At 37.6% G+C, this 24,491-nt stretch overlaps 1 protein-coding gene across 1 annotated transcript in view; it reads right to left on the minus strand.

Moving 5' to 3' along the window:
• The window catches only part of CFAP46 (cilia and flagella associated protein 46), a 64,195-nt gene extending 45,196 nt beyond the window's left edge, over positions 1-18,999 (minus strand). Inside the window, exons 1-15 of the mRNA XM_056495662.1 lie at positions 18,643-18,999; positions 18,173-18,297; positions 17,032-17,163; positions 14,182-14,246; positions 13,525-13,689; positions 12,137-12,260; positions 10,900-10,994; positions 10,012-10,119; positions 8,902-9,001; positions 7,258-7,356; positions 5,724-5,914; positions 3,565-3,793; positions 2,562-2,682; positions 1,610-1,733; positions 574-704 (exon numbers count right to left, since the gene is read on the minus strand). Coding sequence (XP_056351637.1) covers positions 574-704; positions 1,610-1,733; positions 2,562-2,682; positions 3,565-3,793; positions 5,724-5,914; positions 7,258-7,356; positions 8,902-9,001; positions 10,012-10,119; positions 10,900-10,994; positions 12,137-12,260; positions 13,525-13,689; positions 14,182-14,246; positions 17,032-17,163; positions 18,173-18,297; positions 18,643-18,682 — 1,849 coding nt within the window. The 5' untranslated portion in view covers positions 18,683-18,999. The remainder of the gene's footprint in view (positions 1-573; positions 705-1,609; positions 1,734-2,561; positions 2,683-3,564; positions 3,794-5,723; positions 5,915-7,257; positions 7,357-8,901; positions 9,002-10,011; positions 10,120-10,899; positions 10,995-12,136; positions 12,261-13,524; positions 13,690-14,181; positions 14,247-17,031; positions 17,164-18,172; positions 18,298-18,642) is intronic.
• Between the last annotated feature and the right edge of the window lie 5,492 nt (positions 19,000-24,491).

Genomic DNA, 24,491 nt, shown 5'->3' on the forward strand with positions numbered 1-24,491 from the left:
TTCTCAAATGTGAGTTTTACGAACTTCCTGACAAAACCTACTTGTAAAGCCAGCAAGCAGAGAGTGATTTGAAAGTGCTTTTTCCTCAAGTTAAAAACTCTTAACAAGTGCTAGGTTTCCAAGGAACAAGGTACAATGTTGGATACCTCAGAGGAACCAGTCACTTATAGGGGATTAAAGGATAAAAGAAGTTAACATGTGAGCCTCATACAAAGTTTGAGAACAACCCATTTCTCTACAGAATGCATGAATGATATGGACCTATTAGGGACCATTAGGGATTTTGCCTGTGTTCTTAGGGCAGGTAGCTGTACTTCATAGAAGTGCTTCTCTACAGCACAGGTGAAACCCTTCTGATGGCAGAGTACGGCTTCTACAAAAAAACATAATGACCAATTTCTAGACTTGGAAGTAGAAAGAATATTCCATGTATGCCAACATGGAGTGCCAGAAAAGAAACTCAGGGAACTTTGGGAATGGGAGGAAAGAAAACATTATTGTCTGACTCCTTTTAGTAACTTTAATAAATTATGAAAAAGTTCCTTACAACATTGAAAATAATTTGTCACTTACTTTTTTTATGCTTTCTTGTCTCCCTAAAGAAAATATCATCATACAAGAGGCAAAATCTGCATGCTGCACGACAAACATCCCACACTTCCTGTTTACATGCAGCTTTTGCCAAATCTGCCCAAAGTATAATTCTACCAAAGAGAAAGCATAAATAAAATTAGTTAATAAGCGGGATTAGGTCCCACAGTTCAGGATCGACAAAAACAATCATGTAAATAATGATCACCATCAGGAAAAAAAATTACATCTAATCAAAATTAATGGAAGACTTCTTGTCAGTAGCAAAGGGAGCACTATTACTTTATCAATTAAAAATAATCTCCTCAGCATATCAACAGACAAAATTCTTGTCTTGGATGGCAATTATACCATCCAAGACGCTCCAAAATGTATGTGGCAACCCTCATTTTCTATCTCACAAAGTAAAGTAAAAATCTCAAAACTAATGTTGAGAATTTAAAAATAAGTCTTGAAAACAAGTCTGGATTTAGAATCTTTTATTAAACAACTGCCTTTAAATTTTAGAACAGGAATTTTAGTGCAGAAAAAAAGTAGACACATCCTATTAAAGAATGACAAAATCATATATAAATTGTCAAAATTCAATAATTTATCTGCAGATTAATATTTCTGACTCTCAAAATGAACTACTTAGTTTTTTTACCAAAAAAGTTGTAGCACATTATGTAGCATAAGGACCTAAAAAGACACTTGCAAGTTTCAATTCTACATCAAGCACAAGCCTTAATCCACACATCCCTCTGTATACTGGGCTCGTATCAATAGAACAGGTGAGTTTAAGTGTGCACATGAGAGAGCAGATTAGAAGCAGGGAAAGAGTAAAATTCTGCACAGCATGAAAATGCAAGAGAGCTTTTCAGACAAGAAATTATACACAGTCTTCAATACGTTGCCAGAGCCTGATGTATTCAGCCTCTTACAAGGCGCCATCCACTAAAAACCTCTAAGACAGAACCTTTCCTCCTAGGGAATTCTACAGAAGATGAAAGAGACACTTCTGGTCTGTAGCAATTACCTTTCTCTGCCATTTCCATTTCTTAAGTGTTTCGAATGTTCATCAACTTTCTCCACACTTTTAGTATGATGTTGGGCTTTTGCACAGAGGTAACTTATTTGACTAGTACTTTTACCTGAGTAAACTTGATAAAGAAATAAAAATTAAAGATAGTTTTTATATATTGGAAATTTTAAAACCCATATTAATGGCAAGCAATTAGATTCATAATTCCTTGCTGAAGCACTCAAAATCCAGCCTTGTTCTCATTTCTTTAAGCTTTCCCCAAACCACCCAACCAACATGAAAAAACCCATATTCCACCAGCATCTATAATCTCTACTGCAGGAGTATGCTGGCTTTAGTCACAGTTAATAAAACTAGTAACATACACACTTGTTTCATTGCCAAGATAATATAAAACAGTTTAAGCAATTTGGGAAGTCTGTTCCCTGTCTGCTTTTCCTCAACCAGAGGCTGCATAATCACAAACTGAAGCTATTTCATGTTTTAGAAAGTAGATAATGAATTCACATCTAAATCTCTGCGCAAAACTAGAGGTCTCAAAAGCAAGATTTAGAAGAGAAAGACAATTACAATATAGAAAGAATACCCAATGTAATTAACACAGGGTATTATTGGGTGAAATTTCTGAAAACAGCACTTAAAAATGACCTTGGTCAAAAACATTCAGGCCTTGCACATAGTTAAAACAGAACTACTTAAAGCACCCTACAGCACAACAGTAAGATTCAGGGGAATTTGGAGGGGAAATCAACACCTTTTCCAGTGTCACCATACAACTTTTAGATCCCTAATGAAAATGATAGGAAGTCTGCCACAGAATTGAGCAGAACCTTTACTTCATCTGCACTGCAATATTCCCTATATGCTGCCACTAGATGGTATGTCCAGCCTTTAAGAGTGTGCAAAGCAAAGTGTAGGAACTTACAGTCACACACACATACTTTACCTTTAACTTCATTTTCACTGTCAAGAACTATTTGAAATGTGTCAGGAGCTAATGCAAGACCTGCATTTATCAGAAGGGATCTGTTTTTCATTGCACTATCCTTTTGTTTTCCCCTTTTAGCCTACATAAAGAAAAGAACTCATTGTTATAGGGTTCATTTTATATTACAACTAGCTCTTATTTACCAAACATAACAGAATACACATCATATTACTTGCTACTACCAAAAAAATACCCATAGGAATTGTATATCTTTAGGTATCTTACACATCATTCTACAGTATTATTGTCATTGAAAATGACTGAGGAACTGTGTTGATATTCACATGATTACACCACAGATACTTCAATATGAAGTTCGTGCTTCTCATGAATCTTTACAGTATATTCCTCAGTATATAACCTGGCATTACGTTATACTTTCTCAAACAAAGAATTTATTTACAACCAACAGTAAGATGTCCAGTGTGCAGTTACGAGGAATTGCTACAAAATATAAACCAAATAATCCTGGTCTGCTAAGAACTAGCCAAAATCAGAGGTGTGGTTTTTTTTAAAGCAACATTTAAACAGAGTAAGTTTGCATGAAAAAGCATTTAAACCAGGGAAAAAATCAATTGCCAGAATGATTTTTGTACAAGTGCTAAGGCAGCACAACAGAATTAGATCCAATAACTCTTCTCATTAAATAAAAGACTGTTTCATGCAATTAAATCCTAATTATTGACCACGGCTATTCTTTTTTGCTGATATTTCTTCTAATTAACAACTCCCTGCCTTCCCCCAAAAAATCATCTCTGAAAGAATTGGGAAAAAAGTCCTCCATTACAATTTCCTGACTGTGAAACAGCACGATCACTTCAAGGCAACAAAGCGAAGACAGTTTGCTGAAAACAAGCTGATGCTGCCTCTACTAATATTCAGTTCTACTAAACAGCTGTCCCTCCTCTTCTGGAATTTAATAAGCAAGCCTATTCCAGCTACAGACCTTAGAAATGCTTACCTGTTCAATCAGCATGACCGCCTGATCCTCTCGATGCTCAGGTGACTCGTACAGCATAGCACTCAAACGAAGGCGCCTAAAACTCAGTCTTAGATGTTCTCCATACTGCTCACTGTTGTTCAGGTGCATAGCTTTTTGCAAATGCTCCAGAGCAGCCTCTAGTCTTTCCCCATCTTCCTCTATACGGGCTATTTCCATATGAACTTGGCAACGCAACAAAATCAACATGCTAAGGATTACAAATTCAAGTGTAAACTGTTAAAATAAGGCACATTAAAATTCTTAGAACTGAAACTTGCCCGAAGGTCAAACTCAATAATTAAAAGTGACTCTAATGTTAAAATTTATACTCCCTTTTTAACTGACTTTTTTCTTTAATTTTCACTAATTGAAATTAATAACAAAGTTTAACTGCATATTACTTTCACTGACCCTGCAGGAGAAAACAACACATTTTGTGGACTAACTGATCTTTATATATCTGTAGAACTCTTTTTCAGTATCAGTTAGGTGTGCAAATCAAGAGAAGAGGTGTGCAAATCAAGAGAAGAGGTTTTCAAAAGCAGCTAACTGCCAGAGAAACAATAATGTGCTGAATTAGGAGTTTTGACAAAAGTTGACTCTCTGTGCCTAACATTCAAGTAGAAGCTAATACGTCTGCAAGTCTAGCCCTGGTCATAATTGCTCAGCTCTTTTAAAGATGCAGCTCAACTCAGGCATAAATGTCCACTCTAAGCACTGTCTCTACCTGGGTGTTGCTGACACCACTCACCACTCTATGGAGCCAGTAGGTTTTCACCAAAAACTACATGTTCTCCAGGCTCAGCTATGCTCAGCTCCCTATCCATCACCTGCCCCAGGAAGCTGCTCACGACAGCTCAGAGCTCTACATGCTACCATTGACTATTTTCAGGAAGGAAAACAAAAAATCACATAAACTAAAGCAATGCTATGAAAAAGCCAGAGAAGAAAGGTTTTCAAGCCTATCAAATATGCCATAAGAACTAATGTATGTCCACATCAGTCAGTCTGACTGAGCAAGTACCACCCTTTTCCTGTGTACCAAAGTCGCCACAATTAATGCTGCAATCAAAACAAAAATTAAGACACGCAAATTAATAGAAACAAATTACTTCATTCAATCTCTAGAGACAGAAACATATCAGAGTTCAGGCTGAGTCTAGTGGATTATTAAGAATATACATGTGACAAACCCTCAAACCTTAATCTCTCCAAAATTTCCCTGCAAGGTTTTAGAGAAAAATTGTCATTACTAACATTTAGTACAAATTTCAAAATTGCCTATGCTGATCTTGCATTCTCTATATGGAAAGCATAAGAAATGTCTGAATAACAAGAGTACAGTAATACAATAATGTGCTTTCATGCATGTGTATATCTACTCTTTATGCAACTAAAAAAAAAATTTAGAAACACTGAAATTAGATTCCTCACCTTCCTTTGCAATACTTGCAGCAGAAACCACCTACTGTCCTGCTCAAATGTAAGTTACAACATACTCTACTGCAAAATTTCTGATCTCTGCTCTTAACAGTCAGTCAGAGGTCCAAACTCAACTAAGTAACAAATAGTAATGGTTACTTGTCAACTCAAATTAACAAAAAAAGTGAAAATATTTAGGTGCTTAAGGTTAAGTACAGCATAATAGGAAATAGAAGAATATACCCCCCAAAATAATAAATTTTCTTAATAGAGTAGGTTTTTCAATTAAAAAGAAGCATCATCAAAGATACAAATATAGTATCTTGCAAGAAGTGCCTTACTTGACATGTAATATAGAAGCCATTATAGTATTTCAAAAGTAATTTTTTGGATTTTAATTTTTTTAACCTACAAAAGCAATGTTAACACAAGAATCTAGACCACAGTCCAACATATATACTGCAGTTTTGGAATTTTCTCAAATTATTTTGATTAACTAGAGTATTTTTAAATTCCTAAAATATTTCAATTTTTGTTACAGGTCATTAAACAGTGTAAGACTGTGCCTGAAAGGAACCTATATTTAAATGATTAACAAGGAAATGTATGCAACATGCAGACATGCATTTATTCTCAAAGACACTTAATATCACAGAACTTGGGCTTTTAAATGAGTTTAAAAGCCTTTCAAAAAAATGCACAGCAGTAAAAATTACCTGTCAATCTCTTCAAGGACATCAGCAACTGAGATCAATGGCTTTCGCACATGTTGATGCAAATTGTGTTGTAGTAGTGGTAAGCACAGATTCCACTGGGTTGCACAAACAACCTGGATCACAGCAGGATCTCCCAACTGAACTGCACGTTTTAACGTTAATTCAAGATTTTTTATCAATTTCAGCTGAGCCTAAATGCATGAAGAAGTAATTAGCACAATTTAATAAATGGAATTTCTTACTTGTTCCTCCAAATTTTAATATCAGGACTGTTTTCAGTAGAAAGCAGTCCTTCAGCCAGCAGACTTCAGAAACTTTTTCTTAATAATTCCTTTAGCAATTTTTTTTTTAATATAGGCATCGATAACTAAGGAGTATTTCTTTTAGGTGCTCCAAGCTGTTATCACAAATTTCTGGCAGAAGTCTGTCAGCTATTACCCATTCTTATGATTAACAAAAATTGATAATTGTGAATACTTGTAAATTCAGTAGGTTTAGCCGTTTTGGATTTTTTCACATTCAGCTAAAGAGGCAGTACAGAAGAGGAAAAAAAGAAATATTATGAATGGAATTTGCCATACTGGCAAGTAAACTTGGTTCTTATTAAATCTAAAATCCAGTGTTACCTACAGTAACAGACATGTCATTTATTACATTATTTTTAGAGGTTATGCAAGTATAAAAAACAAAACAAAACAAAATAAAAAAAAATAAAAAATCCCTCTCCAACTGCATACACTGTAGACTTAGAGTTTAGAAATACCTAAACATCCTGTTTTACATTTTAGCATTGGTATTGTTTCATATTATAAAGAATTCATTAACAAGAGGGCTTTTTTCAAAAGGTGATTGGAATTTCTGAACTCCAGAATGATAGCAGCCCTAGATAGGAGTAAGCCTTTGCACTACCAACTTCTATTAAACATATTCCTGCTTCCCACTATAGGAACATTAGGTGACTAACAGCTGGTATAAGCTGCTCATTGTAGGCATCTCTCTAATCCCATTGATAATATTGATATTTAGGCTTCTGACTTTGATTGTCTGAATTATAACTGAGACAACCAATCACAGAAATTCAAGAAAATCCTCCTATTGTGACAATTTATCAGGAACAATCTGCATTTCTCTGACAAGAATTTGTTTAAGAGTGGCCATAACATGCAATCACAGTTGAGATGGACTCCATGATTCTTAGTGGCCCTTTCCAACCCAAGATATTCCATGAAAAGAGATCACATAAAGGCAAAATAGGAAAACATGAGAGTGTTGCCCTTCTATGCCTCAGTGCAACCATCTTTGCTCTTGGAAAGTAATATATTTTTACAAACTTCTATGGTCAGACAGAAGACTCAAGGGATCAACACACAACTACGATTAACTTTTCTCAGTTTCATTCTTGGAAGTCCAGTTTAATAGAATATGAAGGTTAAAAGAATTCCTTATCAGTATAACGTCATTAAGACACACAGTTGAATGCAATTTTCCACATTTAACAAATTAAAACTTGTACTTTCAAAGTTAAAGAACATACCTCAACAACTCCTTTGGTATAAGTCACAATTTCAGCACCATTTTTCTTCATTTCATATTCATATTCCAGACATTCTATCTCAATAAGTTTCCCTTGCTCCTATGAAGTAACAATACACGAAATACCAATTTCAATAATTAAAAAGAAATACAATAAAGACTAAACCCATGCAATTACAGGAACACAGCACTGTACTTTCCTACTGAAAATTCCACTATACTAGCCAGTTAACTGAAATGTTACAAAGGGAATAGAATTTGTTGTTAGAGCAGCAGTCACTTTTTACTCACTGGAGGCTGCAAAATATCTTTTAAGCTGTTCATTGCCAGAATTTGCAGTAAGAAAACCCGTGTAAACCTGATTCCTCCTATCCTGTAATTTGGTTTCAGTTCTAATAGAATCATAGAATCACAGAATGGTTTGGGTTGAAAGTGGCCGTAAACCCCATCCAGTTCCAACACTCTGCCATGGGTAGGGGGCACCTTCCACTATCCCAATATGTTCCACTATCCCAATATGTTCCAAACCCTGTCCAACCTGGCCTTGAACACTTCCAGGGATGGAGCAGCCACAGCATGTCCAGGCAACCTGTGCCAGGGCCTCACCACTCTCACAAGGAAGAATATTTTCACAGTATCTGATTTAAATCTGCCCTCTTCCATTTCATTAACATTATTAAAAAGGTACATGCTTGGAATAAACAGGAATTAGTCAAGACAGAAAGAATTCAGCTTGGTGGGCAGTGAAACTTAAGTGAAAAAATTAGGTTAGACTTTTAACATCTTAGGAAAGAGCTCACTATTAAATCATATAAATTATATGTCTGGATCATAGAAACATCTAAGATACATAATATTTGGGTTAAATTGGTGTAGTAAGGAAATTTAGACAACCTCTCCATTCCTAATTCATTATGAGCTACTATCAAATCAATCAGCATGACATTTGGTAATTTAACATCCCCATGGCTGGAAAAAAGAAGAGATCTTGAAAAACTTAATGACAGATACACACAGAGATGGAACTCATGTTATGGTTGAGAAATTTGCCAGTGCTTTGGCAAAAACCAAGGAACTGAAATTTTGACGTAGATTTCTCTTACTCTACTACAACAAGAAATCACTGTCAAATGATGCTGGGCAATAAGAAGATTTAAAAAACACATTAACTCCAATAGAGAAGGCTGAAATGGAAGCCAAATTTCTTTATTGCTGTGACGTAACAGATATTTCCCACTACTGCCTACACAAATACTTAGATTAAGTCCTTGTGACTCTTTGATCTAGGGGATTTAAACACATCTTCCTGTGGAATGTTAAGGATTTGTATAATATTTTAGACTTTAAGGAAATGTTCAGAATAACGGGCCTAAATCAGACACTCAGAAAAAAATCTGTGAGGATAAGTTAAATTTTATGAGTAACTCTAAGTGGGTTCATTATAATGGAAATTGAAATTTAACTTGTAATCAAACTCTAGCACAGGTACCGTTTTTAAAACACAAGCACAAATTTACAGTTGATATTTATTCGCCACAACAAACATAGAATCATTAGTACTATTTTTTAAATATTAACACGAAAGAGGTTTGGGAGTGTGGGGGTGTGTGAAAAAAAAATCCAATCTCACATAATTAAAACTTACAGTAATTGGAACGCTCTTCAAATCAAGTATACAATGAGCTGCAAGCTCAGTGCAGTTTACTTTCAGAGAAAAACGAGCTAATTCCAGAATCAAAGGAAACCTTCAAAAATACAAAAACATCATTCAGAGAATTTGATATTGCTCTGCCATGGAATTAAAAAAACACTATTTGAAAGTAACTGCGCAATGTATCTGAAAACCTTAAAGTCATATGAATATTAAAGGAGTTATATTTATAATGTTAAATATTATATGATTATTATTATCATTATACTAGTAAAGCTCACAGTTAACACAGAAAAAAGAAAGAGTTCAAAGTTGGCTACATGAAAAATACAAACATTAATCTGTTTATGGAAAATAATAAGTGCACTCCTATACAGTCTGCATAAACAGTTCCTGAAGAAGACAAAAAATACAGAACGAAATGCATGAAGCACAGACATGGTGAAGTAAGAAACTTCAGATTGCAGAAAGTTTTGGAAATACAATTCAATGAACTGGCACACAAAGCAGTTACATCCGTCAGTCTGCTACCTAGGAACTAAGAACACAGATAAGAGATGGGCACTGTTCTAACTTTTTGGATGTCTGCAAATAACCAAATGAGCATAGTGTGCTGCCTGGAACAGGAGAAGTGATGAGATATCTGAATATTGTCAAAGAGAGTTTTCCTTAACAAGTAAAAATTTAGTATTACTTCCATATGTAACTGCTGTGATGTAACTACTGGAATAATGGTCAGTTTAGTCTTTCAAATTTATGCTGAAGAGTTGGGAAGGGCCCCAGGAAAAGTTAAAAATTAACCACAGTCTGAAAATACATATCAATTTTAAGACCTTTAAAAAAAATCTCGTTTTACCAATAAGAAATCATTATGGAAAGATTTAATCATGTTATACAAACAGCTTGTATGCAACAAGATATTTAATCTTGGGTTCTGTCATAAAGCTAACAGGATTTTGTCCTTTTTTGAGATGACTTATATGTTAACACAACACAAACAACTAAGTAAGAGTTCAATCTCTGCAAGACCATCAGGAATATTGACATGGAAGCAGGATCAGCTTCATCATAAACTTCCAGGGGGCTATGACAAATCAAACTCACTTCACACGGAGAACAGATGCTGGAGGTACATCATATTGTTTCAAGAGCACATGTAAAGAATTCAGATTTGCGGTGGCATCACTTGGAAATACATTTGTGTCCCACTGTCTGCAACATATGAGGAATTAGGTCATAATATTTAATGAGAAAGGTTATTACATTAAAAATTTGCCATAATTCTCCTAACTTCAGAATGGATGGCTCTTATTCCAAGGTATCAGTGGGCTAACTGGATATTGAAATATCAAGAGAAACAAGAAACAATAAAACCTAACTTCAGTATCTGAAGTTAGTAAATTTTATTCCAGAACAAAAAAAAAAAAAAAAACAAACAAACCTGTGCAAGACTCCTTTCCCATAATATCAGTATAAATTAATTCACTGTTACTAAGAAAAGAATCAATATTTTAAAATGGGGAAATCCTGAGACACTGAAAAAAATTACATGAGATTTTGCTATGAAGCCTAATTTTCAAATTTTTCTTATACCTCTAAAAATTAAAGAGTTTTAAAAGCATTATGCTTCATGATTTGTACATTGTATTTTAGGTGATTTCCCCACCTCATCTTTACTTTCTTGTACACAGCTTGAGGATAAAATGAGAGTCCATTTGATACTAAAATGTCTTTCAGACTCTTAAATTCTTTCTTCTGGCAATATCTGTACAACACACAAATCCCTACATTCCCAAATAGCTAGCTCACTTTTTAGATGAGGGTGTTCTCAGACCTGACAGTTACTACACAAACTGTCATTATAATTTTCCTTTTGAGGAATTAAACTTTGCAGTAGATTTTTCTACAAGCATATGAGATCCCTGGACCTGATTCTACCCCTATAATAAGCAGCATCAAAGTACAAGTGGAAGGATACATTTTCATACTCACAACTTTAACACCTGCATTTTATAAATAACTGAAAGATGGATGGAATTTTGTATCTCCTTCTCTACCTGGGAAATATCCATTAGTTTGTGATACACCTATAAAATAACAATTTAATTATTATTTGGTTAAATAAGCAAAGGACCAACACTCAACAGATCTAAAATAAAGCAGATATGTTGACTGTTTTCATGGACTTTAAGGGAAAAGGGGCTACTATGATAATCTATGTTGCTCTGTATAGATAATACAAAGATCACCCAGTAGAGCTATACTGACCTTCTGATAGTCAGGATCAGAACTATTAGCAGAAATATAATGTGGAACTACCTTCTGAGTTAGAATACTAATAATGCATTTTTAACACCTTTTGATAGAACTCATTCTGAAATCATGTCATCCAGCTGAGAGAAACATGCCCAATTAAATTTTATCTGTACCTATAGATGATAGGCAGGGAAAAATACTATGAAGACATTACAATAAACTGCAGTAACTTCAATTTAACTGTAGAGTTACACATTAATAGTGTGCAGATAATTTCTTCTGACTCTGACACTGACTGCCCACAACTATCAACACTGATTACTTAAGCTGTATGGGAACACTAAGTTTTGCAGGACTACAGTATGCTGCTGCTAAAGCACTCAAAAGTTTGGATCATACTTCTGTAGCCCAAGCAGAGTTTTAGAACTACTTCATTCTTCTCTTTAAAGACACTGTCAAACAGCTTTGCTCAGTAATTCTTCTAAAAAATGCAAAAGCAATTTCAAGCTTGCCCCAGAGTGATTAATTCATTATTACCACACCTCTGAAATGTTGTAATATCGATTCTCTTAATTCAAATGTTAGAGAAATTTGTAATATAAACATATACTTTTGGAACTAAATGACTGGGGGGGTGAATGGAAAAAAAGACAACAGACAGTGCAGAAGAATGAAGGTTCTCAGTAAACCTTCTCTTTCATTAGTAATTAATCCAAACAGAATTTTTAGGGTTGGTCAAAGTTATCCCCATTATATCATGATGTGTTAAAAGAACATGGAGCAGCAAGGAGCTCTTTAGCTTCTAGTATCAAAAATATATAATTTGTGAAAATCTCTGCATATCTACTGAATTGTTTGGTAGCTCACAAAATTTAAATGAAGAAACAGATTATATAACAATTATAACTATGATCTTATGAAACATAGACAGAGTTCCTGCCTTAAAGGGAATTCAAAATATTTTTAGCATTACCATTAAAGAAAATATTTGGGAGTATTTATCTGGAACATTTTCCTTAATAAAGACTGCTGCAGTAGATGAAAACTCTTTTGCTTCTTCCAGTTTTGAAGCATCAAGGAAGCACTCAAGTAAATTTCTGCAGATCAAATAAATGTTTGTATTAAATATTTATTAACACTTTCCAAAATAATTCTTAGTCATATTTTTAACACTCTCTTTATCCAAGTTACCACTTCTAAATGCAATACAAGCAATTAGTGCTATAAAGCATTGACTCAACACAGAAGAGATCCTCCAATTCCTACATTTTTGCTTCTTTCAGATATATACAGCTGTTAACACACATTTAGTGCATATCACAGTAAGAACCTTGGAAAATGTGGAGGTTTTTTGTGAAAACTTCTCTCAACGAGATACCTGGAATTAAAAAGATTAATTATTTTAAAGCATATGAGAAAAAACATTTCTGTGAGATGCATTCTAAGATCCTCCCTTCTGGAGAGGCTAGTATTTCAAAGCCATTTAGCAAAAGAAAACTATTCCTGTTGGAAACTGCAATATATCTACTGGGTTTTTTACACTTTATCTTATTTAACTGAAAAAGAGCCTTTGACTCCACAACATAAATTAACAACAATGATAATCATAATTCAAAAAATTTAGAAATAAATACAACTTTAAAATAAATAAATGCAACCATTAGTTTTATACCACAAACACACTGCATGCATTTGTTTCTCATAAATACCCCAGCAAGAGTTTGGTACCAAGAAACTGCATGCATGGTATCCCAGACAGTCCTTAACACACCCCTTGGAATGTTTTGTTACTTCCCTCCAGTTCTGGTTTATAAAGAAAATGCTACATATCAATAAACCACAGTCATACACCAAAGAAACAGAAAAATTCACTAAGAGAAAGGGAGCAAACTATAGTAGGACTGCAATAGGAACTGGAATCAATCTGTTGAATAGGGGATCAAAACATCTCTACAATAAAAGAAGTGGGACCTGTAATTTGAAAAATTACATGGACACTCCTCCATTTGCACATAAAACTATTTTTCTCAGTACAGTTATCTCAAGGTTTATGCTCCAGCTTTGCTCAGAAAATGTGAGAATAATAATACATTGATATTTATACACCATTTATTTAAATTCAGATCTGATCTAGCGCCCAGCTGTCTCCAAAACTTCTCTTTAACTGTCACTAAAACTTCAAGCTTAAAGTAGATATTGAATTCATGTTCAGTCTCATTCATGTCTCTTTAAAAAGTTATTAATTAAGTTTTAATAAATACATCTACAACATTAGAGTAAAATATACCTTATTAAAGACCTCAGGTAGCAGTTCCAAAAGGACCACAGAATGCTCATATGAAAAAATACAATTAAACTCACATCATGAGTTCTGCTCGCCATTCATTGTCTTGCTCTTCAATTTGGTTTAATGCTGTAACAATCCGTGAAAGGCTGGGAATAAGGCAATAGCGGAATCCAGGCTTAAGAAATGGCCTCACAAGTTGCCAATAAAGAACTGAGGCATTATATATCAAAAAAAAATACCTGAAAAATAAGAATTAAAAAAAATTTAGTATTTAATGAACTTGAATAAAGATAAAATTACAGCTTGAGTACTGTAAGACACTTCTAAGAAGTTAAAAAGTGCAACTTTTCATTGGAAGCAATCGTGACTAAAAACTGAGGAGACAAGTATAGCACAAGAAGAATATGGTAACTCTTACAACCATACTTTACTCAATAATTATCCACTTAAAAATAAGCTAACATGGTGCTCTCATTCTATCAATTATAACTATAAAAGGATAAGAAATGCTGAGATATCTTTCAGCTTTTAACAGGGTTGTTCATCCTGTCAATGTAAGACTGCAGTATCCTTATACTTCTGCAGTAACAGAAGTTACAAAATGGAAGGAAAAATTTAAAAAAGAAAACCATAATATCACAACTATCTAATGAAAATCAAGACAAAGAATTGAAAAGGCAGATCAATAGCATTTCCTGGGATTTAGAGTTAATCCTGTCAGTATGGCCTACCTTCTGTTATGGGTTGCAAAATCAATTGCCTTCATAAAAAACAGCACAAACTTTTCAAACTCTTCCTAGAATAGAACAAAGAAAAGCTAGTGCAATTTGAATATGGCTTTTATAAATCAGTAGATTCTTTTCCTATTTCAATATGTTCATATTTCATAAATTTTACTTTCAGACCAATCTCAACTAAAACATACTGCCATAGAAAGTAATTACTATAGAAACAGAATAATTAAAAACTGGTTGATAGCCTATTTATATAATTTCCTGATTTCAAATTTTAAGACTGTATTTTGAATTTACTTCATTTCTACCAAATATTAATTATCGCGACTGAAATTCTCCAAAACTACAAAGCTGCATACTTTTTAAGCTTTTAGCAAAAAAAGTTTAGAAATGTCCAAGAGTAAATCCAGTGGGGAAAAAAGTTATATTCATTTGTCCCATTAAAAATCTCAAGGAATTATTTTCTCAAAAAAGGCTCCAACAGGAATTTGTCAACAGAATGATGTGGAAGGCATGCCCTTTTTATCGCTAAAGGAGCTGGGAACCAGCTCTTCAGAGGAGGAACCTTATCCCAGTGGGCACCAAGTCAAAGAATACCAGCCAGCAGCATTCCCTTACTGCAAAGGTGGCTGAGAATGTCCAGGGATGCCTTAGGAGGAGTGTGGCCAGCAGGCTGAGGGATATGATCCTTCCCTTCTCCTCAGTATTGGTGAGGCCACACCCAGAAACACTGTTCCTAGTTCTGCTCCTCAGTATGAGAGAGACACGGATGCTGTGGAGGGCCCAAGACAGGGCTGCAAAGATCAACAAAGAACCAAAGCATCTCTCCTGTGGGGAAAGACAGAGAGCTGAGACTGCTGAGCCTGAAGAAGACAGCTTAGGGAAGATCTCATCAGTATTCCCAAAGGCAGGGTGTAAAGAAGATGGGTGAGATAGCATAAGGGAATTTTTGAAAGTGTGCAAGAAGGATGCAGTGCAAATAGCAAAGCCAAGGTGGAGCTGGATGAGCAGAAGCGGGATGACACCAGAGAGGGTCTCTACAGTATGCTAGAAAAGATAACCTAAAATCTCCAAGAGAACTGGGACTGACTTACTGAGCTCTGGGATGGCATAAGAAGGGTATTAATCAATAAATGGGAACTGCCTAGATAAAGAAAAAACCAGAGATTAAATATGTACTAAAGTAGAGAAGTTGCACTTGGCCTTTAAGAACACGAGCATCCTAATCAATTAAGAAGGATTCCTTAGGATGGAAACCAAAATAAGGACAAATTTGTCTATTCTACATAAATGATGATTACTTGGCATGAGATGTTGCGCACTCATACTTTTACAAATTATCTAGGAACACAGCAGTGACAAAACTTTACAACTGATGTGAAGTGTATCTTAAGAGACCATTATACCACATGACACAAGGAACCAAGCCAGGACTGTACTTTTAACTGTATTTTTAACTTCTAAGAAGTTAGCAAGAGCCAAGAAGAAAACAGCAAATTTTGATTGAGATTCACAAAACATAACAGAATAGTTTATTAATTTAGAAACAAAACTACACATGGAACATTTCAAACATGCATGAACTTTTAAAGTGACCATTGATCAGTTATTCTGCTTATGTGCTCATAGAAGAAAGAAAGTACAGAAAATGTAACAAGGAAAAGATTCTAGCTTGAAAGTTAATTCAAACACATTATTCAAAGAAACTACTAAAATATCTCTCAGGTGCATTTGTGAACACAAATAACACAAACTCTTAGTTACAAGGTAGTGAAGACCTAGTGGGGAAGCATATAAGGATTGGCTGAGGTCCCTTGGTTTGTTCAGCCTGGAGGAGTCTGAGGGGAGACCTCACTGCACTCTGCAGCCTCCTCCTCAAGGCAGTGGAGGGGCAGCCCCGAGCTCTGCTCCATGGACAGGACCCAAGGGAGCTGCTAGAGCGGTGTCAGGGAGAGTTTAAGCTCGACTTCCCCCACAGGGTGGTTGGGCTCTGAACGGGCTCACCAGGAGAGTGGTCATGGCCCCAAGGCCAGCGGAGCTCAAGGAGCATTTGGACAACTCTCTCAGGCACAGGGCGGGATTTTTGTCCTGCGCAGAGCCAGGAGTTGGACTTTGATGATCCTTGTGAGTCCCCTCCAACTCAGAATACTCTATGATTCTAAACATCTGTTAAGGCTATTTTTGGGGGCTAGGTTCCATTAACAGATGATGAAAGCTGACTGATCACAGTACAAGGATCTCTTTTCTGAATACATAAAAGAGATCCCACTCCCTTTTAAAATCAGCAGGAGATAAAAACTACTTTTCATATATATGGAATTGTAACACCTCAAAGCAACACACGGAAGCAGAAGTATCCTCCTGAATTGCTACCACCTTTCATTACAAAAAGCCACATCCAAGTACTACCTGGAGATGTTACTGGTGAGTGCTAGAAATACACTGCCACAGAAATGAACTGTATAACCTCTCTGTGGGCCTCTTCAGTCCTCCACTTCCCAAGGTAGGGATGCCTACCAAATGTTTCCCAAAAAAAATCAGTAATTATTCCAACAGTTAATTTGGTCTGAAAAAAGTTAAGAGGGTGACTTAAAACAATCAACCCCCTGAAAAATTTTTACAAGTATTCTTTAATATTGTCTTCTCCAAAATATTTGAAATATTACTGTGATTCAGATGGTAAGTTTTGTTTACTCACAAATTACTTGTTTTTATATTTCCTTCCATTTTTCCCACAGTCTTGCTTATCCTTGTGTATTTTAAATGACTAAAAGCAACACATAAAAACCTAGGAATAAAAACTTGCAAATCCAGGCTTAATATAAAGCAAACTTCATAATTTCTCACCAAATTATCTGTAGAGTGTGGAGCATGCAACTGGCCTTGGCACAAATATGCTCTGCCAAGAAACTGGCTCACAGGAAATCTTCCTTTAAAATACATCTGTAGACAGTCACTGCTAATTTCCAGATATCCCAGCTAAAACCCAAATAAGCAGAATTTCAATATTAAAAAAAATGCAACAAATAATTAAGAATTGTTAGCTTTTTCAAATGCATGCCTAATCAAGGGTAACATCTAACTCCATACCAGTATGTAAGCAATATTCCATAGGGATGCATACCAGTTGTGGTATAAGCCCATTATCATTTACTAAAGGCATAGTTTTGTCATTCCAAATGTATGTAAAAAAAAGCTCCTTTATTTACCAAAACTCCTCAGTCAGTCATAGAAAAGCTTACAGTATCCAAAAAAGTTTCCTTTTTAAATGGATTTGTTGACATAAAGACAAAACTCTTAACAGAATTTCACGAGTTTTTTTAAGGAGTGGTATTAGCTGACAGGATTTGTCAGTGCTACACCTCAATTTTCAGACCACAGACAGATTTTAACTGGATTGCAGCTTGGGGGGAGGGGGGAAAACCTTTACTACAAACTCTGTCTGCTTAAAACCCAATTACTTGTGATCATAAATTGAGTATTAACAAATATTTGAAAATTAAAAACCTCTATCACATTTTATAGAATTCGTTTCAATTAGCAACAGACTTTCATCATTAGAATGGAATGCTATTTCATCATTAGAATGGAATGTTATTTTTATTAGGGTTCTTTTGTCTGGTACAGGTGTTCACAAACATACTTTCTTCAGCCATAACCAAGATGCTTAATGCTAACTTTTCCATAACACGAAAAAACAGGAATGGAAGACTTTTTTTGTATATATTATGGTACACCTTGCTAATTTGGATATGATTACAAACTTCAAAAACCACACTTTGCTGTCTGACTATAAAGAAGTGAGGATTTAGGGGTGGAGTTTTAACGGAAAATACATGTTTAAACAATTGCTCTCCAAAACCAGAACGGTGTAATACTTTCCTCATGTGTTTCTAAGATTTTTAAAGTAGAAACTGTAACAATTGTAAATACAGTGCATCATATACATGTTTTTATTTAATACAGATAAAATACCTAAATTACAAACCTGAAGCGCTTGTTCAGCACATAAAACATATAAATCGGCGCTGATGTTATCAGATGAATCAAGTGCAGACTGTCCTTCAGTGGCTGATTTGATTAATTTGTAAGCATTCTTCAAAGCCTGAACATCTGAAATAAAAAAAATTAAAAAAAAGAATAAAGGATTTTTGCTTCCAGGTGTACTGACATGTTTGAATTCAAATGAGCTGCATGATATCCAGTCTCTCCTCTGCAGAAATAAATGAAGAATGTTTAAGGAAAATACTGTCACGCACGTGTTGTTCGAAGTTAGGGATAGTTTAAAGATGAAGCATTAACAACTCTCTTGCTATTTAAAATCACGAAGGTTAGCACACTAGAAAGTGAGCTTAGAAAACAGATTAGGATCAAGCTGTTTTCCTGTTTGAAGTCGGATGTTAATTTCACTTCTCTTTCCAGACGGTGACGAGGCCGCAGGGCCGGCCGGCCGCTCACCTCCTGCGCTCTGCAGGAGCTCCCTCAGCGCCAGCTCCATGGCGGCCAGGGCCGGGGGCCGCTCCGAAGGTCCGAGCGCCTGCTCGGACAGCCCAGGGATGCGGCTGCCAGAGGGGCCCGCCGGACACCGCAGGCTGCTCCTCGGCCGCTTGCGTTCCCACAGCACCGGCGCGTATCCCGGCAGCGCTCACACAACACATGCAGCCCTGCCCTCTGTCTCCCTTCCTCCCTCCCTCCCTCTCGCCCCTCGGCCTCGCTGGAGGGGCCCGGCGGGAGCGGGAGGGAGCCGGGAGAGAGCCGGGAGGGAGCGGGAGGGAGCGAGAAGGAGCCGGGCCGCAGTCCCGGGCGGGGAGCGGGAGGGAGCCGGGCCGCAGTCCCGGGCGGGGAGCGGGAGGGAGCCGGGCCGCAGTCCCGGGCGGGGAGCGGGAGGGAGCCGGGCCCCAGCCCCGGGCGGGGGAGCTGTTGGGAACCGCCGCGGCAACGGACGGCACCGGAGCGGGCACGGGCTCAAGGGCTGACACAGGCAACCACTGATGCCTTCCTGCACATGAAACTAGTGCTAAGAAATGCTGTCGCCAGTAATTTGTGTTGCCGTGTTGGCAGCTTCTAACATGAAACCTTTTGAAATAAAGCATACACCACCAGTGGCAGAACCTTTGGACTAAAGCAGAACAGAATGCCCAAGGACATTGGGATTATATCTGCCAGTGCAGGAAGAAATTACAGGTGAGGGAGAAAAGAAAAAGAGAAAGTAAAAAAGAAAAAAAGCTGCCTGGCTGCACTGACGTTAGCACATAGCAAAGGAAGTGTTTAGAGCCTCACCATTGCCCCTCAACTACTGGGTCATACCAGATTCTGTGAGGGAAATAATTCTGGTCATGAACACAATTTAAAGGTTTACATACATAAATTCAATTCTAAACTGAGCTAGAATCAATTCTTGGAGCAAGACTGCAACTCCATACCAGTAGGCTGTTCCAGTACCAGGGCCTCTAAAGAATTCAGGGGTAGACTCAGTCCCTACGTGTGCTACATAACCCCTCCCCGGCCACAGCGCCCATTTAAATCAAGTAACTGTCTTGCTTCTATGAATATCAATGAACAGAAATAAAACTAATCTGAAACTAGGTAGGCAAGGAAAAAACCCCTATAGCAAACCTGTGTCAATTTCCAAAGCAGACTGCAATATATTGCTTGTGTAATCATGTTAGATAATAACAACAATGGCTTACTGTAGCTTAGCATACGTCTATATATATCTATATCTATATCTATATCTATATCTATATCTATATCTATATCTATATCTATATCTATATCTATATCTATATCTATATCTATATCTATATCTATATCTGATGTTTATACCCAGCTTTGTAACTCTTACTCGGCTACAGCCACTTGTGGATGTCTGGTGGCAAAATCCCAAACTCAGGTAACACTAGTGTCTCCTCATATACAAATGAGTATGTGAAAGCTCAACTGACTGAACTGACTTCTGTAATGTAGATAATAGCCAAAATGGCACCACCATAATATAGATATCTAAAATTTTTCTATTTATTATTCATCCTCATTAAATACATGGGTGTTATGATCTGGTTTAAACCCAGAAGAGCAAAGAAAATTAAGTCTCTGTGTATAAAACAGAAAGAACTTTGAAGGTTCAAAATACACTCAAAAAATGTGACTAATGCCCAAAGAGGTCAAATGTTGCCAAAAAAATGATACCTTTTATTTAATAGCAAAGGAAGGAAGGAAGGAAGGAAGGAAGGAAGGAAGGAAGGAAGGAAGGAAGGAAGGAAGGAAGGAAGGAAGGAAGGAAGGAAGGAAGGAAGGAAGGAAGGAAGGAAGGAAGGAAGGAAGGAAGGAAGGAAGGAAGGAAGGAAGGAAGGAAGGGTGTTCGTAGGGGGCGGAGGTACCAGGGGAGACTGATAGTGGTCAGGTGGAGCACATCACCCATCTGAGGGTCTCAAGGACGTCTCGTTGCTCCCTTCCATCTGGTGGTCTTGGTGGTGAGGGTCCTCTGTCACCGCCCCACCGAAGCGTGTGGGATCCAGTGCATTAATATACTTTGGGCAGGTGGGAGTGCCTCCCGTGCAGGGCACCAGTTTGACACTGTTCCTTGCAAGATTCTGAATTTGCTGCAGTGGTCTGGTGCATGGTCTGGGGAGCCCTTTGGAGGCCATGACAGCCCTTCTGCTGTGCTTCACGTGGGTGCGCTGTGGGTGAAAAGGCCCTTCAGCTGGGCTGCTCTGCACATGGAGGGTGGGCAGTCACTGCGCCTCTGTCCAGAGGCTTTTCCAACACACACCCAAAGCCTTTTCCCCCCGCCGTGGTGAGAGGGTGTGTGCGAGCCTGGCACCTGACAGCCCCGGGGCTGTGATCACCCTGAAGGTGTTTAGCTTGTGCTCTGAGCTTCATCAGCGAGCCTTGTAAAGCCTCAGTCAGGACCTCATTCAGGGTGTACTGGTCTTCTCTTCTGTGTTTGTAATATGGTTCTGTTACAATGGGCAAAAGTCTTTCATGAAAATGTTTGTCATAAACTATAATATTTCAATCTCTGCCACTGTGCTAAGAGTCTGGTTATATTATCTCCAATTTCAATGGAAAATCACTGGCTGCTCTATAATGAAGAGTGGTCACATGATTCGTGACTATCAAAATCTACTAATTATGCCATGGCCAAATGATCAGGAAAACATAGAAAAAAAACAAGCAAGACCAAGCTAAAACCAATAATTTTAATTAATTTTTAAATTAACTGAAAGGAATTAAATCAAGAAACTGACAAAAAAAATTATATATTTGGGCGATGGTCATATATCACCTCACTAAGCTTTTTGACTTTTTTAAAACTGTAACCCAATATACAATGACTGATATTCAAATCTAGAAACTTAAGAAGTAAGGTATTTGTCCTCCCAGATGTTACTCAGCAACAATTATGATCTCCTGATACTTTATAAAATAGAAACCAGTGGCAAATTGCTGGTAGCTTTTGCTGAAGGGTCTGTGTCCTTTACAGTCACCAAAGTCACCTGTCTGTACAAATGAGAGACTAAGGTAGTCATGTTAACCCACATAGTAAAAACGTTAAAAACTGAACACATACTGTAAATGGTTGAAAGAAAGTGCACCATGGAGATTACTTTACAGTCCAGTTGCCTTCTGTAGGATTTCTTTTATTTTCCTTGAATAGATGAGGTACTAGATAGCATGCCTGATTCCAGTCCCCCTACAGGCAAGGCAAGTCTAGGGAGAATGAGAAATAACTCAGACCAAATACTCTCTAATCAGAATTACACAGATGTCAAAGGAGCCATTGGTTTGCTCCATATGCTTTTTTATTATAATTACTTTCTGATTCTTTTGCATTCTGGTTTGCAGGTTCAAACATCTAATTTCATGTGTTACATGTTTGTCCTCAGAGAGCTTTGTTGTAGTGTGCTTTTTTAATACGTAAGAGAATAAAAAAATTGTTTTCCGTAACATTTTCTCACCTGTTGCTTCTTTCTTTCTATTCTATCCTAAGGCAGCTTAAGGCTAACTTCATTATTTGTACTGTAGGTGCTGTCCCTTCTTATTACATACCGTGGAATTCATGTATGACCCTGAGGAGACTAGACATATGGATTCCATTTATTCCCAAGCTTCATACTAATGTAGAGCCATGAATGCACATAAAGAGCAATGAAAGGAGAAACAAAAGTTCTAGGCTGCAAAGAGATTTGGACAAACTGAAGTATTAATTATAGACGGTATGCATCTTATTCTCTTTGTTCAGAAATTGATCATGATCACACAACTTGTATTATTAAATTATTTTCCATTATCAATTCTCTGAATAAAATCTTAAATCAATCTGTTTTTTATTTAAGTTTAATTACTTGTTCCTAGAAAGCAGTTATAATCAAATCACTGAAGCAGTTAATCTGCTGAGGAGTGGGTGAGTTTTATATAGAATGGAAGATAGGAAATTATAAGTAAGTATCCAATGACACAATGCCTCTGTTTTCTGTGCTGTCCTTAGTTGCCAAAAAAAAAAAAAAAAAAAAAAAAAAAGGCTTAATTCCCCCCTGGTGGGTGGGGTGCTGATTAGGGACCCTATATAGTAGATATAAAAAGAAGAAAAAACTATATGTCTGGTGCAGCAGTGGAAAATTTCAGGCTCCCAGGGATTAAATTTTTCTATTTAAATGTTTAAAAGTTTTTTTAATGTTTTTAATTTGTTCCCAGGGTGACTGAAAGTTTCTACTGCTGCTTTTTTAAAGCTAGAAAGGAAAGGAAAGGAAAGTTAGAAAGAGAAAGAAACAGAGAGAGAGAGAGAGAGAGAAAGGGAAATAGAGAGAGAGAAAGAAAGCGAGATCAAGAAATAGGGGGAAATACAGTAAGACAGAAGTAGAGTTAGAGGGAAACAGAGAGGGAGAGAGAAAGAAATAGAGTTAGGGAAGGAGAATTCCTGGGCTCAGCCCCTATCTGCACACAGGGATACACAGGGACAAACAGGGACACCCAGGGACACTCACGGATACACGGGGACACTCAGGGACACTCAAGGACATCCAGGGATACCCAGAGACACCCAGGGACATTCAGGGACACTCAGGGACATCCAGGGACACTCAGGGACAACCAGGGATACCCAGGGACACTCAGGGACACCCAGGGACATCCAGGGACACTCAGGGACATCCAGGGCTGAGGCTCCTCTCCAGGCTGAGCAGCCCCAGCTCCCTCAGCCTCTCCTGGGCAGGGAGATGCTTCAGGTCCCTCAGCATCCTGAAGGTCTTTTCCAGCCCAAGGATCCCACTGTTCTATGATTCTCTTCTAAAATTTTCTGTGTGTATCTTTTTCATCTTGGCTTCTGATGAAAATCTAGTACACACTGAACATAGGAATGGAACTGGATCATAGCAAAGGCCTAGCCAGTGAGCTTTCCTTTGACAGAGATGAGCTGTAGAAGGCTAAGGAAGAGTTTCAAACAGGGCATTGCAATATTTCCAGGGTAAGGAAGCTTCCAACAGCTCAAAACCAGCAAACTTGAGCAGGCTTTGTTACAGTACCTTATTTGCCTTATTTGACTCCTTGAACACATATGGACTTTTTAATCTCCACTATATTGTGCCAGTCAGATTCAGATGTTAGATAAATATTGCATGAAAAGCAACCTCACAAAAAGTACAATGAAAAATAATTTTATTTAAAAGATAGAACTATAAAAGCCAAACTCTCCCAGGACTTATCTGCGTGGGATTTTAACTAAGCTCTGGCATTTGTTTGGAAAAAAAATTTCACGATGTCAAAATTAAGAATCTTCTCCCATCTGGTCCACTGTGTAGAAATGCTTGTGATACAAAGTCTAGAATTAGTGAAACATTGTTCTTACCTAGGCAGCACTGCAGAGCAGTTTATGCACTCTGCCATAACGTAAAGCAGCGATTGCTTAGTGACTCATTCAATTAACGCAATTTAAATGGCAGCAGAATAGGGTACCTCGTGTTGAATGTTAGACAAAACTGCCCTTAACGCAATCATTATGCCATAATATGAATTCATTAATAGAAGACGATTTCTAGCAGCTATCAACAGAGAGTAGCTACAACCACCTGAAGTTAACTCTTTCGAACATGCTCCTTTAGAAGAGCGCTGTCCTGCCCGCCCCGGCCCCGGCCCCGGCCCCGGCCCCGGCCCCGCCCCGCCCCCGGCCCCGCCCCCGGCCCCGCCCCGGCCCCGGCCCCGGCCCCGGCCCGGCCCCGCCCCCGGCCCCGCCCCGGCCCCGGCCCCGGCCCGGCCCCGGCCCGGCCCCGCCCCCGGCCCCGCCCCGGCCCCGGCCCCGGCCCCGGCCC

Source organism: Oenanthe melanoleuca, chromosome 6, assembly GCF_029582105.1.
Source record: "Oenanthe melanoleuca isolate GR-GAL-2019-014 chromosome 6, OMel1.0, whole genome shotgun sequence".
NCBI classification, from domain to species: Eukaryota; Metazoa; Chordata; class Aves; order Passeriformes; family Muscicapidae; genus Oenanthe; species Oenanthe melanoleuca.